General features: G+C 39.6%; 1 protein-coding gene across 6 annotated transcripts in view; it reads right to left on the bottom strand.

The window, feature by feature from the left end:
* The window catches only part of tp63 (tumor protein p63), a 57,636-nt gene that overhangs the window by 29,409 nt on the left and 12,832 nt on the right, over positions 1–15,395 (bottom strand). For 2 of the 6 annotated variants that reach the window (XM_039606324.1, XM_039606331.1), the window contains exons 1-2: positions 5,637–5,704; positions 132–266 (exon numbers count right to left, since the gene is read on the bottom strand). The exons of 1 other annotated variant lie outside the window; for it this stretch is intronic. In XM_039606324.1, the coding sequence (XP_039462258.1) occupies positions 132–266; positions 5,637–5,689 (188 nt within the window). In that variant the 5' untranslated portion in view covers positions 5,690–5,704. Of the gene's footprint in view, positions 1–131; positions 267–5,636; positions 5,705–15,395 lie in introns of those variants that run through there. 3 more of the 6 variants (XM_039606328.1, XM_039606326.1, XM_039606325.1) reach the window with 2 other exon arrangements.

Here is a 15,395-nt window from a genome sequence, read left to right as displayed (position 1 = left end):
AAAAAAAAAATCCCCAAAGTGGAAACTGAAAACTCCTAACGCACAAATATCTAAAATATGTGCATAGCTGAACATTTCACTACGGCCTTTTTTTTTTTCTTGTTTTTTTGTTTTTGGCAGTATTCACTTACTGGTCGAGCATATCAAACAGCTGGTTGAACACATCTTGGCTGAATAAGTCAGTTGTCTGTGCTGCCTGATTCTGGGACATGGTGGTGAGGAATGAGCCCTCTCTCCAGGACAGACGAGCTGAAGGGTCCCTGAGTCTGCAGAAAGACACCATCAATCAGCCGTAATCATTTTATTACACCCATTCCTGCTCACTTACTGCTGCCATTTCTGAAAAACTATTTTAAAGGGAAGCGTTTTATAGTTGCAAAGTCAGCGAACATAAAAACTGATGTGCTGTGCTAAGATTTGGCCACCCAGCCAGTGGAGATAAAGGAGGAGGAGGAGGAGTCCTGCTGGCAGCCATTCATGAAGAGCACTTCCATTGTGAAGAAGTCAGCCTACATAATGCTGAATATTTGTACTACACATAATGGTGATTATGTACCATTCAGACAGAGGCACTTTGACCTGCTGCCTTGAAACATTACACCTGCTTCAGAGCTCTGCCCGCCATTGTTCCTGCTGAAGTGGCGCACGCTGCAGTCTGAGACAGGCGGAATTCCCCCCAACGTCTATATGATAGCACCGCTACAACTTGTGGTATGCGTACAGCTGGGCGAGCTCGGGAGGGGGGCCGATGGGGCGGCCATAATCTGAAGCTGGCACTATTTTAGGTTTTGGAATTCCCCAACGCTGTGATGAATGATATTAATACCTGTCTTACAAACACAGGCATATCTAATGAAGCAAATAATTTCACGTATGCAGGAGGCTCATATGAGGGAGTGCAGAGAGCTGAGATGAATTTAGTTTGCAAAGCTCAAGAATTATTATGGGTAAGATGTCACAGATTAGGGCTTACATATTAATCAAGTCCAGACACATTTAATAGAGTAAAGTTAGATGTTTCTGCAACATTAGGACCACGACAAAGCTTGGATGGATCATGAATTACAGTGGCTTGCAAGGAAGCTGTATTTCAGCTCGCCTTGTATAAAAAGCTGCATGTATATCAGACCTGCACAATAATTAAACTGACACGATACGCAGCAAACTGAAACTCCAAAATACTTCAGTGAATCCCAAAAAATCTGACCTCTTTCACCTGAAATGTAACATAAACAATTTAATAAAGCCAGAAAAGAATTTAATAAATGTCTCAAATGAGAAGTCAGTTGATCCGCTGCAAAAATAGCACGCACGCCTTTAAACCAGTCTACTAACGAGGACGGTTCCTCACACAGCTGCGTTTTTGTGATTTTTATTTTAAACTTGTAACCAACCTAAATATATAAGTTTTTGGGAAGCCCGTAAGCCATTTGTGGCATCTGACCCTAACATAAGACTTGAAAACTAAAACTAAATTTTGGGACTTTTAAAACTTTTCGCATCCTATGTCGGATAGTTTTCGGTAACGATTTGCCCTTTCAGCCGCAGAGCGCCTCCAGCACGCTCTGTCCCTCTGTACAATATTTAAGTGATGGTGTTACGAAGTAAGGAACCATATACACTATGTGAGGAAAGTCTGCTGAAATAATGTTGCTAAATGCGATGATGATGAGAAAAAAAGTACTCAAGTATGTGGCAACTTTGTGTGGTTATAAAACACATTTGGGAAGGGAAACTACAAATAGTTAATAAAACAATATAGAAAGTGTTTTTCAGGTGTTCACACAGCTATAGTTGACATCTGCATTAGTAGTCTATGACCTAATTTATTGCCTCTAATTGGACATTCTGTGGTTTGGAGTCGATTACTCTTGCTCTTTTAAGGAAGCAGAATTATTTTGAGTCAAGCTGAAAAGTGGATCTTTTGTTCAAGTTCAAAATTTGTGTCCTCTGGCTATACTGTTCTGTATTTTAAGAGATTATTCAAAGGGATAATACTTATCATTATTATGATGAGGAAAGCAGACAGAGCTCACTCTACAAATAACAATAAATATACAACTATTCAAATCTTTATGAAAAGTCACAGGGCTCTTTAAATAGATATACACATATTGTTATTTATATGCATAGAGCATATATGAAAATGCTCAAGCAAATCCAGCAGTTTTTTCTTCTCTGCTTTTTTTTGCTATTAATTTTTACATTTTTTATTTCACTGTATGTACCTTTACTTTATGTAAAAAGTCACAGTGTGCATAGTTGCCATCTAGATGCTAAATTTATGTTACACTGCTAACACAGACCCCACACATACCAATTGGACACCCACTGAACTGACAAATTTAATATATTTACATGTTTTATAGCTTTTAAAAGTCTTTTTGTTTATGATTTGTGTTTAAATTGTAATGAAAATATAACATTTTTTTTTAAAGATATGAATATTAAAAAGAATAAAGCATACTGTATATCCCTCTTTGACTGGCTAAATATTGTCAACTACTCACACGTGAGTGCAACCTAACAAATTTATAAATTAAGTTCACCGTAAATCAAATGCATTTGATTTTTATATATAACCTAAAATATGAGTTTTGCAGAAATCAAACTGATCAGTGGTTTACAGCTGTACAGCTGTTAAATTGGCAGCTGTTGAAAATCTTTGAGAGCAAATGTGATGTTACATTAATGTTTCGTTAAAGTAAAAAAGAAAAGGAAAACTGCTACAAACTTGTACGCAATAAGCCCCACCCAAACCAACTACAACACAGATATCCTCCTTTTACATGAATGCATGAGTAAGAATATCTAAGAGTGCACCTTGTTGACTGCAGTCAGCCTACAGGCACTGAGATGACATTTACTGATGGCAGCGATGTTTATCTGTTGTGTCACATCAATTCTGTGCAGGCTAAATATTTAAAGATAGCGAGATAAAGAGCAGAAAGACTTTCTAAAGATTCATCTATGGCCATAATGAAGGTACCAATAAATCTATGTTTGCAATTAAAATGTAAAATCCTTTCAGTTCATCCATACTAACAGTCTAAGGATAAAACGTGTAAAAGTTTAACAATAAATACCTTCCATAACAAATTTTTAAGGCATTATTTGACAATATGCTGTTAGTACTTTTGCTTAAGAACTCTTTCCTGCTAAAGACTAAGCATTAAGCCACAGAAGGAATTAAAATGACGACAGATAGATGGCAAGATTGATTTTTTTTTTAATTCGTAGATTTAAAAAATAAATCAATCAACTTATTTATGCATATTGTTGTACAGCCAACAGAAAACTTGTGACATCGACATTAGAGTTATGAATATTTTTCACAGTAATTGATAATATAATATAAACTGCTTTAAAAATGCAGAATTTGCCCCAGAATAGGGTTTTAAATGCTTTTTTTTTTCCTACTATTTTTGCATATGCAACATCGTCCCATACATTTAAATTCAGGATTTCATATTGTTTCTTCAGAACCACTGAAGATTAAAAAGCAAAAAAAAAAAAAGAAAGAAAAAAAGAAAACAAATAAATAAAATTATTTGTAAAGAATAATAGTAAAATAAATTGTGATATTCTTGAAATGCTACGGCTTACTGATTCATAAAAGCCGTCTCTTCATCCTTATCAACATGTTGCTTTGTTCTGAATACATCCAAATCACAGCAGTATCTCTTCAGAGTCTATGTCAAAATAGTGATATATTTTTTTATTTTTTTTATTTATTTTTTTACTTTGAATAGCGCCAACATGCTTTTATAGGAACGCATTTACAGCAGTACACAAATCAAAACCTGGTGGCTTAGCTGCCTTGCACAAGAGCACATGAGGAGTTTGAAGGTAACATGCCAAAGAGGGAAAAAATTCACAAAGGATGACTTAAAAAAACAGGTAAATGGCAGGTAGAGCAGGTGAGGTGTCATCTGTGTTCAAGAAGGAGGAAGGATTTAGGTGTGGTCATCCACGTGACCTGTGCCTCACATTAACTCCATTTCATTCTTTAATTTTCTTTTAAAATACAGAAGAACTAGTTTAACTGACATCCCATTAACTTGTCCAAAAGACTTTTGAGCTTTGCTTCTTGGTATTGTCTGATCACCAGTCAGCATCCAGAACTAAAGCTGTTTATCAGGTTCTGCGTGTACAGCCATCCAAGCCTATAAATACACTAAAACAGTTTAATGGTACACTAAAATAGTAGATCTGCAGCCTAACCCTGCTGATGTCCTGCACTACTTTGTGCTTAAGAAAATAATTTTCGTTGTTGTAATAAGGCACACGTCCATGTTCAAATGCATACCACATAAATGCAATATTCTATCTTTTTTTTTTAATCATCATTTCAAAGCAGTTTTATTTTACTAACGGACTTTCGAGATGGGCTTTGTCCCTTTTCTGGCTGCATTTTGTCTGTTTTTGGGTGTCTGGTTACTCTGAGAGGTTTTCGGTTAGCCCGAGGCAAAGGCTGTTCAGCATCCACTTAAACACAGTGCAGCGCCTCCAGACGAGACTGGGGCAGAGGTCAGCACTAAACAGGGATGGCCATTGTCTCTTGGCAGGTTGTGCACACCGACCGATGAAAATGCAATCAAAACAAACAGCCCAGCCGATCGGGGCCCTTCTCCAGTGTCATTATTAATCACTTTTCAAAGGCCTAAGACCTTCTCCCCCTCATCCGTCAGCCGAGGCTGGAAAAGGGACATGAGTGAAAAACAATAGAAAGCCCCAGAGTTTCTCCTCCTCTTATTTTGATCATCTGGTGCAAGAGGGCAGGTAAGGCGTAGAAGGCAAAGGATACAAGACAGGTGGAGGGATTTACAGGCCAAGTAAGATACTTTTCATCCCTTTTCAAAAACAGTTACATTGTTTTCAAATTTGCGCCACAGCCAGAAAGGCCAAAAATGTCATCAAGCAAAACAGAAAAACTAATGAAAAAAAAATTACAAATGTAACTGTTAAACTCAACTACAAGAGTGCCGTGATGGTAAATTTAAAAGGGCAAAAAGCACACAGAACACATCCAATCTGCATTTAAATATTTTAGAATGAGAGAAGAAACACTCATGTAGGTAGTTTTAGTGAAAACTGTACCATTCATGTGCAATTATCAAAACCTATAGAGGTACAGGAATGTCCTGAAACTGAGATATAATCATCTCTCATCTGATATATTTTGTACTAGCACATGCACTCCCGTTGAGGTTCAAAATTCTCCAGAACAGGACCTCCGGATGTCATGTAATCTGCCTGCCTTCAGCCCTGATTGCCCTTTACACATGCATTGTTGCCATAAGTATGCCGCCCTTATAAATATATCAGGACCGAGCAGCAGCAGCTGAGGATCCAGGCAGACACAACTGTTCTCGGGTCGTTTTGGACCTCCAGACAGCGTGAACTGCAGCGCGGGTCAAACAGGAGCAGGGAGATTCCCAGCCGGCAACTCCTACATCATTCTTTTAAACTTAATGTAAGGCTCATCATGAAGGAGTATAGCTACACTTCAAATCCATGCAACACATATTGTTTAACTAATTAGGAAAAAACAAAAACACATGACCTCAATACAGTCTACCGCATATGAACGTGTGAGTATAGGTCATCAATTCTGACAACCTTTAGGTACTTACCGCCGAAAGGGAAACTCGGGGTAATACTGCACAGCTGTGTAAGGTGAATTCATGTTGTCATGCCAGAGTTCACTTTGCTGAAAGCTTCAGAATGATCAGCTTGTCATAAATGGATCAATAGCTGTGCTTGAGCTATGAGAATCAATTAAAGTACAATAAAAAAAAATACAGTTAAAAACACAACCAGGCCTGGATTAAAGTGCCGGAGGGTACAGTGCAGAGTGGAGAAAGTTTGAGAGATGTTTTGAATTTAGGTATTTTTTCTTAGGCTACCCGACAAATAGGCGGGGCTTGTGCCATCTTTCTGACCAATCCCCTGCTCCAGCTGTACAAGATATCACTCACTCTCAGTTGCTAGGATATAGATATCAAGCAACTACATTTGACCCCAACACACAAACACCCACACAGCCACACACCAGCAAGCCACTATCCTGAAAAGCTCCCCACTTACACCCCACTCCTCCATCTGTGTCTCTGGCCTTGTTCTGATATTTCCACCCAGACTCCCGAACGGATTTTGCGGCCCGAGAGCGCGTCTGTTGCGTCACGGTTCTCAGCAAATACCGAGAGGGTTCGGGCGCGCTGAATATTTCCACAAACGCGCCCCGAATAGCAGCAACTGTTCATTGTGTGCCGATTCAGCAATTTTAAGGAAGTGAAACAAACTTTTAGGTCAAGAACTGACTGGTCTCATGGAAAAACTAAAAATGAGAATCCCCTTTAAACCTAAACAGACACCAGATAAAAATACTTTATCATTACAGTAGCCTACATAAACTCATATTTACGCACACACTGAAATCGTGCCACATCCTGGCACATACTTCCAATTCAACCACCCTCTCAGCCAAGCAGTATGGCAATGTAAACCTAGAGGTGTTGTGTGGTTTTCAGAGATGAACAGCAGATGAATCACTATGCTAAAATAAAAGGAAGGGTCACCGCAGGGGGAATGATAATAAATAGATGTGGTGTATCCAGGGAACACAAACCTTTAAGCTGCTCTCTTGTACTTTTAATAAAGATATAGAGCCTCTCTCTGCCCGCGGTGCACCTGTGAGACACGGCACTGATACAGCGGATACTGTATGCCAACCTGGTGACGAGACACTGTGGACACACGGCCTCTATTTTTAACATACTGTATTGGAAGGTTTCATATCAGCATTTTCACACTCGGCTGAGTTCGTAAGGAATGAAGCACCCTCTTTGTTTGTTTCTCAGCATAAAGAACATCTGGACAGTCCACTCATCAAGTAAACCCGAACGCTTTTGTGATGTATGTCACATTTTGGTGATGGACTGTGTGCCTTCTCAGTCATCCAGGGCATTTGAGTTGAAGGTAACTGGACTTCTGAGAGACCTGTAACTACCTTGAACCCAAGCACTCAGGACCACATTTTGTGGTTTATTGTAAAAACAAACCTAAAACTGGTCACATTACATTTCCAGCCAATAAATATCCACTCATGAATCTCCCAGTCCAGTCTTTTGAAGCCTGAATGACCATCTCTTTCTAAATGTAGCAGATTCAATGGGCAGCCAAGAAGTATTTTTTTTATTATACTCCAGGCTATGTATTGTTTTGTACTGTCTAGTTTATGGAAAAGAGCCCCATCAACCCTAGAAAGGCTGAACAGGTGCACCTGTATAAATAGTTGCATGACCCAGCTCTCAGAGACCGAAAACAATCAGCCTGATTGCCATTAGCCATTCCTTTTATACTGCAGCAAGCTTGGAGTACACCTAAAATACACATGCATTGCAGTGTAGGGTCTATGCTGATGAATCAGCGTGGTCACAAAAAAACTGGAAAGCATGAATGCACACTCACGGAGGCAACTACAACACTCTCTTCAGATCGATGAAAACAGAGCGATCGCAAGTTTAGCAGCTATAAAAACAATTAAATAATTCACTTATATTAACAATATTTCAAAACATTCCATAGCTGTAAAAATGACCTTACTCTGTCATGGACCAGTGACTTTCCAGACACCATTTCTTGCTAATCCATCCAAACTGTGTTGATGTACTTCAGTCTGGAGCAACCAGCTAAGAGACAGTGGATGAGCAACACTGCCATCTCCACGTGACAGTTTTAATTCTATATATTAGGTTTACCTATCCTGACTTCTGTTGTTGTCTTTGAGGTGCAAAACGGGGTAAATACCTAAAACGACGGTGTTAACATTCCGGATATTTAGGGTATTTCCTGTGTATAACAAAGAACTCACACCAGCAAAGGAGGTTATGGGCTTCCCCAACGGTAAATCACCAGGAGTGTGATTTTTAAAGTTGGGTTTAACTTACCTAAGCTTTAACACATACTTATTAATATTTTCCTTAACTGCATTTCATATTTTGAACCAGTAAAAAAAAACTTGAACTTTAATTTATGGGTTTAGTTTATGAACACTACATGAATGACACGAAATAAATAAATAAACTTTCATGTGTAGCCTTAGGGTGGAGGCTCCTAATGATGCTCAGATCTAAACCTGCCACAAAAGCGGGTAAACAAGAAACACCCTAAAAACAATACAAGTTCACAAGCAGAAAGCAAATAAAAGAACAATATGCACAACTCACTCACACACTAAGTTACATCAGATGTGACTGAGCTGTGACTTTCAGCCACTTCTTCAAAAATAATTTTAAAAATTTGAAAAAAATTAAATGCTGAAAACAAAAATTTTAGATGGAAAGTTAACCCCAGCGCCTCATCAGAGCCAGCAACACACACTCTGCTGAGTTGTGGCGCTACATTGTGCACGATCTACAAAAAAACACCAACGGATGTGAACACCAAATGATCATAGTGAGACCGTGTTGTGATGTGACCGAATCATTGAGTGCATCCGCCGTTCTGCTGCATGTTTGCTGATCTGATTTCTAAAATGAGTAAAGCTAGGCTTAATTGCTCATAGTTTTATAATCACATTGAGTTCTAATTTGGTTCAAAAAAGTCCACAAGCTGCCAATTTTTATGAAATTTTTAGAGACGTGAAAGTTTGAAATGAGTCACACCCAACGACCGTGTGAAAGTACGAGCAACTATTCCCCCAAGGTCACTGCTGGAAATACCAGCGACCGTTGTTGGGTTGCTCTGTGAAACATGGTTCCCAGCTGAAAAATGACAACCAATCACAGCTCACATAAACATGACTATAGTAAAAACCCACTTGTAAAATCCCATGGTGATTATTAGGTTATTTAAGCAACAAGCCTCTCTAAACCTAACACACCCACACACACTGCAGCTTCGACCACCTCCCAGCACAACAAGGACAAACTGACCTCAAGATATCATTAAATCTGATATTTACAACGACACACGAAACCCTTACATCATTAATTACTCTAAGGCCCAGGCGCTGGAAACCAGTCACCAAGCCGCTATTACTTCATTTGAGATGTATGTGTGTGTTTATGGGTTAGCAGCTACGTCAGGGACATCTCTGGTTCTGTCATCAGTGGGAGAGCACATATGTCTAATGTGGTTATTATTCTCACAGGCCTCTGGTTTGAGAGCGTTAATCCCGCTTTAATCTGCAATTGTATCTGCAGATCAAGCCATAGATGGCAACCAGCCTGAGTGATTGGAGCGCCCGGTGTGCTTAATTCATTCTGGTGTGTTCATCGTGCTGAAGGCATTATATACCCGATTCACACAGCCTTATTAATGTCAGGAGTTTACATACAGGATGCCAACGAGCAGTTGGTGGAGCAGCTGATGAAGTAGCAGCGACGCTCGCTGCACTGTGGAGTGCTGCATTAACAGTGTCAGTCACACACACCACGCCGAGGCCAATCACTCTCACGCCGTGTGGGGGTTATGTGGGCATACTTGTGTGCGTCTGTGTGTATATTCTAGTTGGTGACTAATGCAGGGGAAATCCAGATGAGTCAAAACTACCAGTGTCCGATGCAGTGTCTGAGAAGCGCTAATTTACAGCCTATGCACTAAACTGCCCAGCAACTTGGCATTGTTCATGTCACCTCTATAGGGAAGTCTTGTGTTCGGGCAGTGTGAAGAACCGTTGAGGGAAGGGATGAAAAACGTAGTAAACAACAAAACGAATCAAAACATTCCCAGCATAAATTCACTTCCTGGAGGGTGGAATATTTTGACACTCAGACAACCAGTCCTGCACTTCCATAACGACAAAAAAGATAAACAGCCGTGAACTGCCTCGAGCTTTCCCATGTGACCCGCAGAACCTGTATTTCTATTGAATCACTGATTCATTATTTGTAGTAATATTCAGACTCCCAGACAATTATTGATGCTTTCCCACGATATGATTCAAGGGTTTTTTTATGCGTCTTTTGTCACAGTGACTTTTACACCTGACATCAGGTTGTTGCCACGTTGGGAAACTCAACCTTGCCTGTGGCAACTAAAAGGCAGTGAGCCAGAGTTGAAAAATACATCCAGTATGACTGCCTTTAGCTGGAAACCAGATTTGTCTGTTAAATGTTTGTTATGCTCAAACTGATGAGTTGAAATGTAAAGAAGGGATATCTAAGAAATGAAGTCTTAATGCTTTTACGGTTAAAGTGGCATTCATTTTTCAAACCAAGGCAGATTCCAGTAGTTTTTGTTTATGTGTTTTTATTTAAACATTAAAAACAAAATCTACAAAGCTGAAACTGCATGACTAAAAGAAATCCACAGATAATTTTTGCGCAATAATGAGTCACATAAAAAAAGCTCCATAAAGTAGTAACATTGCTTGGCCACCAGAAGAGGCTGTATGCAGAGAGCATCCCTCTAGTTAAATGTTTAACTAGTATGTTGAGGCAAAACAAAAACCAAAACACACCACTAACATACAGGTAAAGGTAGAACAAGTGTTTCCTACGTTCAACAAACCAGGGAAACTGCATACCGAGAATAGCAATTTCAGAGGTATCGTAATTACCGATGTAACAGATCTACGGCGTCCGTCGCTGAAGAGATTGGAGGTGGTGTCAAAAGCCGTTTCCCGTTAGCTGAAATCTGCTATAGAACGAAAAAAAAGCCACTATGATGATTTATTATTTTCTCTAAGGTTGTTCAAATAACATTCGTGTGAAGTAGCCATCATTAATTTTTAGCAAACAGTGCGCTTGAAAGGTAGCATGAGTCTCTCTGAGGAAACATAGCTAACGTTTGTGTCTTCCTGCTGTGTTTTCTTAATTTTTCATAATTCTGTTCAGTTTTAAAGGCAAAGAAATCTAAATCTGTAAAACCTTGGGTTAAGGAGGTGATAATCACAGAAAAAGCATGCATTTAACTTCTAATATATATATATTTTTACTCATTTAAGGGACGCAATACATATAATGATTTCTTTGGTCATTGATTTAATATCCCAGTTGATCTAAATTTACTCGCAGCCACATGATTTAATCTCAAACTACTGTTGTTGGGGTTTACTTCAAGCATGCTGTGTATTTTATTCCAAACTATGGCCTTTTCCTAACCCACACTCAATCTTTTTGTGCCTAAAAACGAACAGTGAGTGAAAATGAAAGTAAGCTGTGTGTTAAAGAGCAACAAAAAACTGTCAAAACTGTCTGACATCAGGTGTACTGGATCTTGTTAAAATCCATTTTTCTCCCAGAAAGTATAAAGATGCCTAGAAGTCTTCTTAAAGTGTAGGAACATGTGACTAATGAGGCCATTTTGTTGTTTTGTTTACATATAAATACGTCACGGTGGACTTAAATTGCAATTGTTCATTTATTAACGCTCAATGCAGGAGGTATAAATAAATAGTACTCGCAATGCGACTGACACATTTCACAAAGCGATTCCTCAAACAGTACCTTATGTACAGTTTAGAGACATGGATAAGCAGCAGGCCACAAGGGACTGAAGACTAAACAAAAACATGAAACTGTGGATTAGAACCAGCTTCAGTTCAGACGAGTACGACTGGATCGCTTTGTTTTTTTCCCAGGGGACCGAATCCCTTCACCGACTGGCGCAGAGCACTTCTGGTAAACACAATCAAAGCTCTCCAACAACCGGTCCCAGATCTGAGAGGCAGACAACCAGTGAACCACAAACCATCAATCACAGCTAATCCAACACTAAACCTGTCTTTGCTGCCGTTTGAAGTCAGTTACCATCACACACGGTGCGCTGTTAGCACAGAGCCGTGCTAATAATTTTACATTTACAGCGGAGAAAGGAGCAGAAACACGGGTAGCAGTAAGCTGACAGGGAGACTTACAGCCTAATTACATAAATAATCTTGTTATAACCTGACATTCAAGAAGTATATTAAAATAAAAGCGGTTAATGATTAGCAAACTAAAGATAAAATGTAACCGAACCAGATGAATTACAGGGTGCTTCCTGCTTCTAAACATGCTCCTCTGCCTCACTAATCATTCCAGTGCAGACCATTTTTGAGGATTAGATGGCGATCATCTCCTCAATTGAGAGCAGGAATTAAATGAGGAAATTGTCCGTCCTCAGGAGCAGCAGGGTGATGATATTTTACACTGGACGAGCAGGTGCTGCCGGGACCTGCTTCAGCACTTCTGTAAGGTAATATAATACACTTTCATACTCTAACTTTCAGAAATATAGCCCATGATGTAAAAGTTGTGGACCGGTGTTTAGCAACCACACCGCCGGTATCCTGGCAACAGGTTGACAAGTGTGATTGGTCTGGCCCTCAACCTATTAAAAAGCATGTATGGTAGAACATAATGATGCTTCCACCCGTCCACATGTAATCTAAGTGAGGGGTTAAAGTGTCCTTTGTCACCGGATACACTTTAAAAATAAAACACGCTGTCGACGTTCTGGGACGCTTGAATGAAAGTGGATATTTCAGAGGCATTTCTTCAAGACGAGTGGATGGATATAGTTTGTCTGTAACATACCAAACCATCAAACAATTACACGTTTAACATGCTGTGCATCTCATTCATCACGTCATAAAAAAATATGTACACCAAAAAACTGGGTGTACATAAAAAAAATCTTGTTTTTTTTATAGGTGATTTCTCATTTTGTCATTTTTGTGACACAAGTATTCAGATAATCCAGGAGAGAGTGTACAGTACAGCCCTGCTTCTGTCAGTGTTGACTTAACTGTTAAATTCCTTCCATGAGTCACAGTCAGTAAAACGCCACGGAGCTCGCCGTTCAACAATGACCTTGATTTTTTATTAGTTTTTCATTCTTCTTTTGCTGACATGAGGTCAGCCCGAGTGAAGAACCGTGTAATCCTCTTTGCTAATTGATAGGCTCACAGAACTTACACTGCTATGACCACATATGAAAGTTGATCCCAGACAGCAGGAGGTAGTGGGAAGGGAATGTTTTCAGTGTCAGGTATGCCAGGTTCCAGCGAGATAACGTCACGTCAATCTCTGGCAGTGAGAGGGTTTGCAATTGTACATGTGTTAAGGTGTCATGGCGTGGTCGTACGAGCTTGTGCGAAACAGACATGGAGAGCCCAGCTCGTCTTCTTCTCGTCTTACTCTTGCTATAGCCGTACACGATGTATCGAACTGCTGCCAAATCATGCCAGGGCAGCAAAGAGCCTTCGCAGCAGGTGATGTATTGCAGAGCGCTCAGGATAAAGATGCTGATGAAGGAGAATGGATCTGAACGTCTGATAAGTTCATACGTGGCGTCTGTTAATCAACGGAGTCAGCGTTGACCTTCAGCTTCACATCACATAAGAGGAGTCTGAGTCACTTAGCAGGCTTTTACACACAGTGCAAAAATTTTAAGGTCATTTACCCTTTTTGTTTACCTGCCAGACCAGCCGGTCTTCCTGTTGAAAGGTAGTTTTTTCTTCCCACTATTACCAAGTGCCTGCTCATTGGGGATCTTTTGGTTGTTAGGGTATTCTCTCGACTATTGTGGGGTGTTTACCTTACAGTATAAAGCACCATGAGGTGATTGGTGTCGTGATTTGGTGCTTTATAAAGAAAACTAAAATGAAAATTAATCACATCTGTCGGGTTAATGATGAGGCTCTGAGGATGGTAACATCAGTCTGCTGTGAGATATACATATATTGTACTCTCATATGTACACTATGTATATCAGTAATTTGGGGTTTTGAAAAATATAAAACCTGGACATGAGCCCCGAAGCAACCAAAACAGTTTTTGTACCTGGCTGTTATCATGTTATGAGCTGAAGATGTGCAGACTGCATCACTTCCAGAGCCAGCATGTGGTCACTGGAGGAACAGCAGATTTTCACTTTATGTTTCAGCTCCAGAGGTTACCGCTGGTTTAAAATGCCTGGGTCGGTTTGGGATATGTCAGGTAACTTCCTGTTTTATTTTGTAATCATTGCCTACAGTTGTTGTTCATTTGTCACTTTGCAACCCACCTTCGCCCCAGTTCTTCCTTTCATGTTGTCGGCAAGGTCTGAGATCAGAGCCATGCAACCAAATACATTTTGCAACACACAGAATTAACTTCTTAGTTTATTTTCTTAGTGCAGTGTCACTGCAGTCACGTAGTGTAAACAGGACGATCGGTGTTGGCTAGATGAATAAATACAGCCAATTTCTCACATTCTTGAATAGAAAATAACTCCAGTTTATGGTGTGCTGCACTGCTGTCTTTCTTTACCTTTTTCTTTAACACAATGTATGATGATAAAAAATATTTGGGAAGTGACCATCATTTTCACGCTGCTGTAGTGTTTTTTGTGAGGCAGGCACTCTTATTGCACTGTATAGACTATAATATATTAATACATAATATAAGTTTGGGGGACACTACAAAGTGGCTTAAAACTCATTGTAAAGTCCACTACACAGTATGTGATAAGTGACAGACAAGGTAAATACTAAACACCAACATGCTAGCTTCTGATCTTTTAAATTGGCACACTCCTGCAAGATCACTGAGGTCTACAGATCAATTGCTCCTGGCTGTCCCGAGGTCCAGGTTAAGGTACAGAGGAGACCGGGCGTTTGCTGTGACTGCTCCTAAATTGTGGAACAAACTGCCCCTTCACATCAGGACCTCCCCAACATTGGACACTTTCAAAACCTGTCTGAAAACCGACTTTTTTCCTTGGCTTTTAAATCAGAATGAGTTTGTACCACTTTTATTTATCTTATTTCTTACTCAAATCTTCTAATTTTATAATTCTTTTTCTTAACTTTTATTATGTCTTCCTATGTTTTTATATCATTTGATTATCTTAAATGTACAGCACCTTGGTCAACAGCTGTTCTTTTAAATGTGCTATATAAATAAATTTGACTTTGACTTTAGCTTCGCTACTGTGAGCGTGCTTAAGTTAGCATTTAGTTTGCTGCAAGCTGCATCTCTGTCTAGAGTTCCAGAAATTGGAATTCACCACCACTGCTACTTATGAGTAGATATAAGTAGCGCTTCATAACCTTGCTCCCCCATATATATCTGATCTTCTCCATACATACTCACCCCCTCATACACTCTGCTCTTCTTCAGCTTCCCTTCTGTCTGTTCCACCTGTTTGCCTGACCTTTGGACTCGGAGCCTTTAGTTGTTCTGCCCCGAGACTTTGGAATTCCACCTGATCTTCGGACTACAAACTCTCTCACCACTTACAAACTGCGTCATAAAACTCATCTATTCAAAATTGCATACCCTTCATCATGATTCCGTCTTAGTCTATTTTTACTATGTTTAGCTTTTATACTTTCATGCCTGTATTTTTCATTTACCTCATGTTTTTTTTTTAAATTATTTATTTAATTGTACTATTGTAAGGTGGCCTTGATGGTCTTT

The sequence above is a fragment of the Oreochromis aureus genome, linkage group 23, assembly GCF_013358895.1.
Source record: "Oreochromis aureus strain Israel breed Guangdong linkage group 23, ZZ_aureus, whole genome shotgun sequence".
NCBI classification, from domain to species: domain Eukaryota; kingdom Metazoa; phylum Chordata; class Actinopteri; order Cichliformes; family Cichlidae; genus Oreochromis; species Oreochromis aureus.
This window is presented reverse-complemented; position numbering and strand designations above follow the sequence as displayed.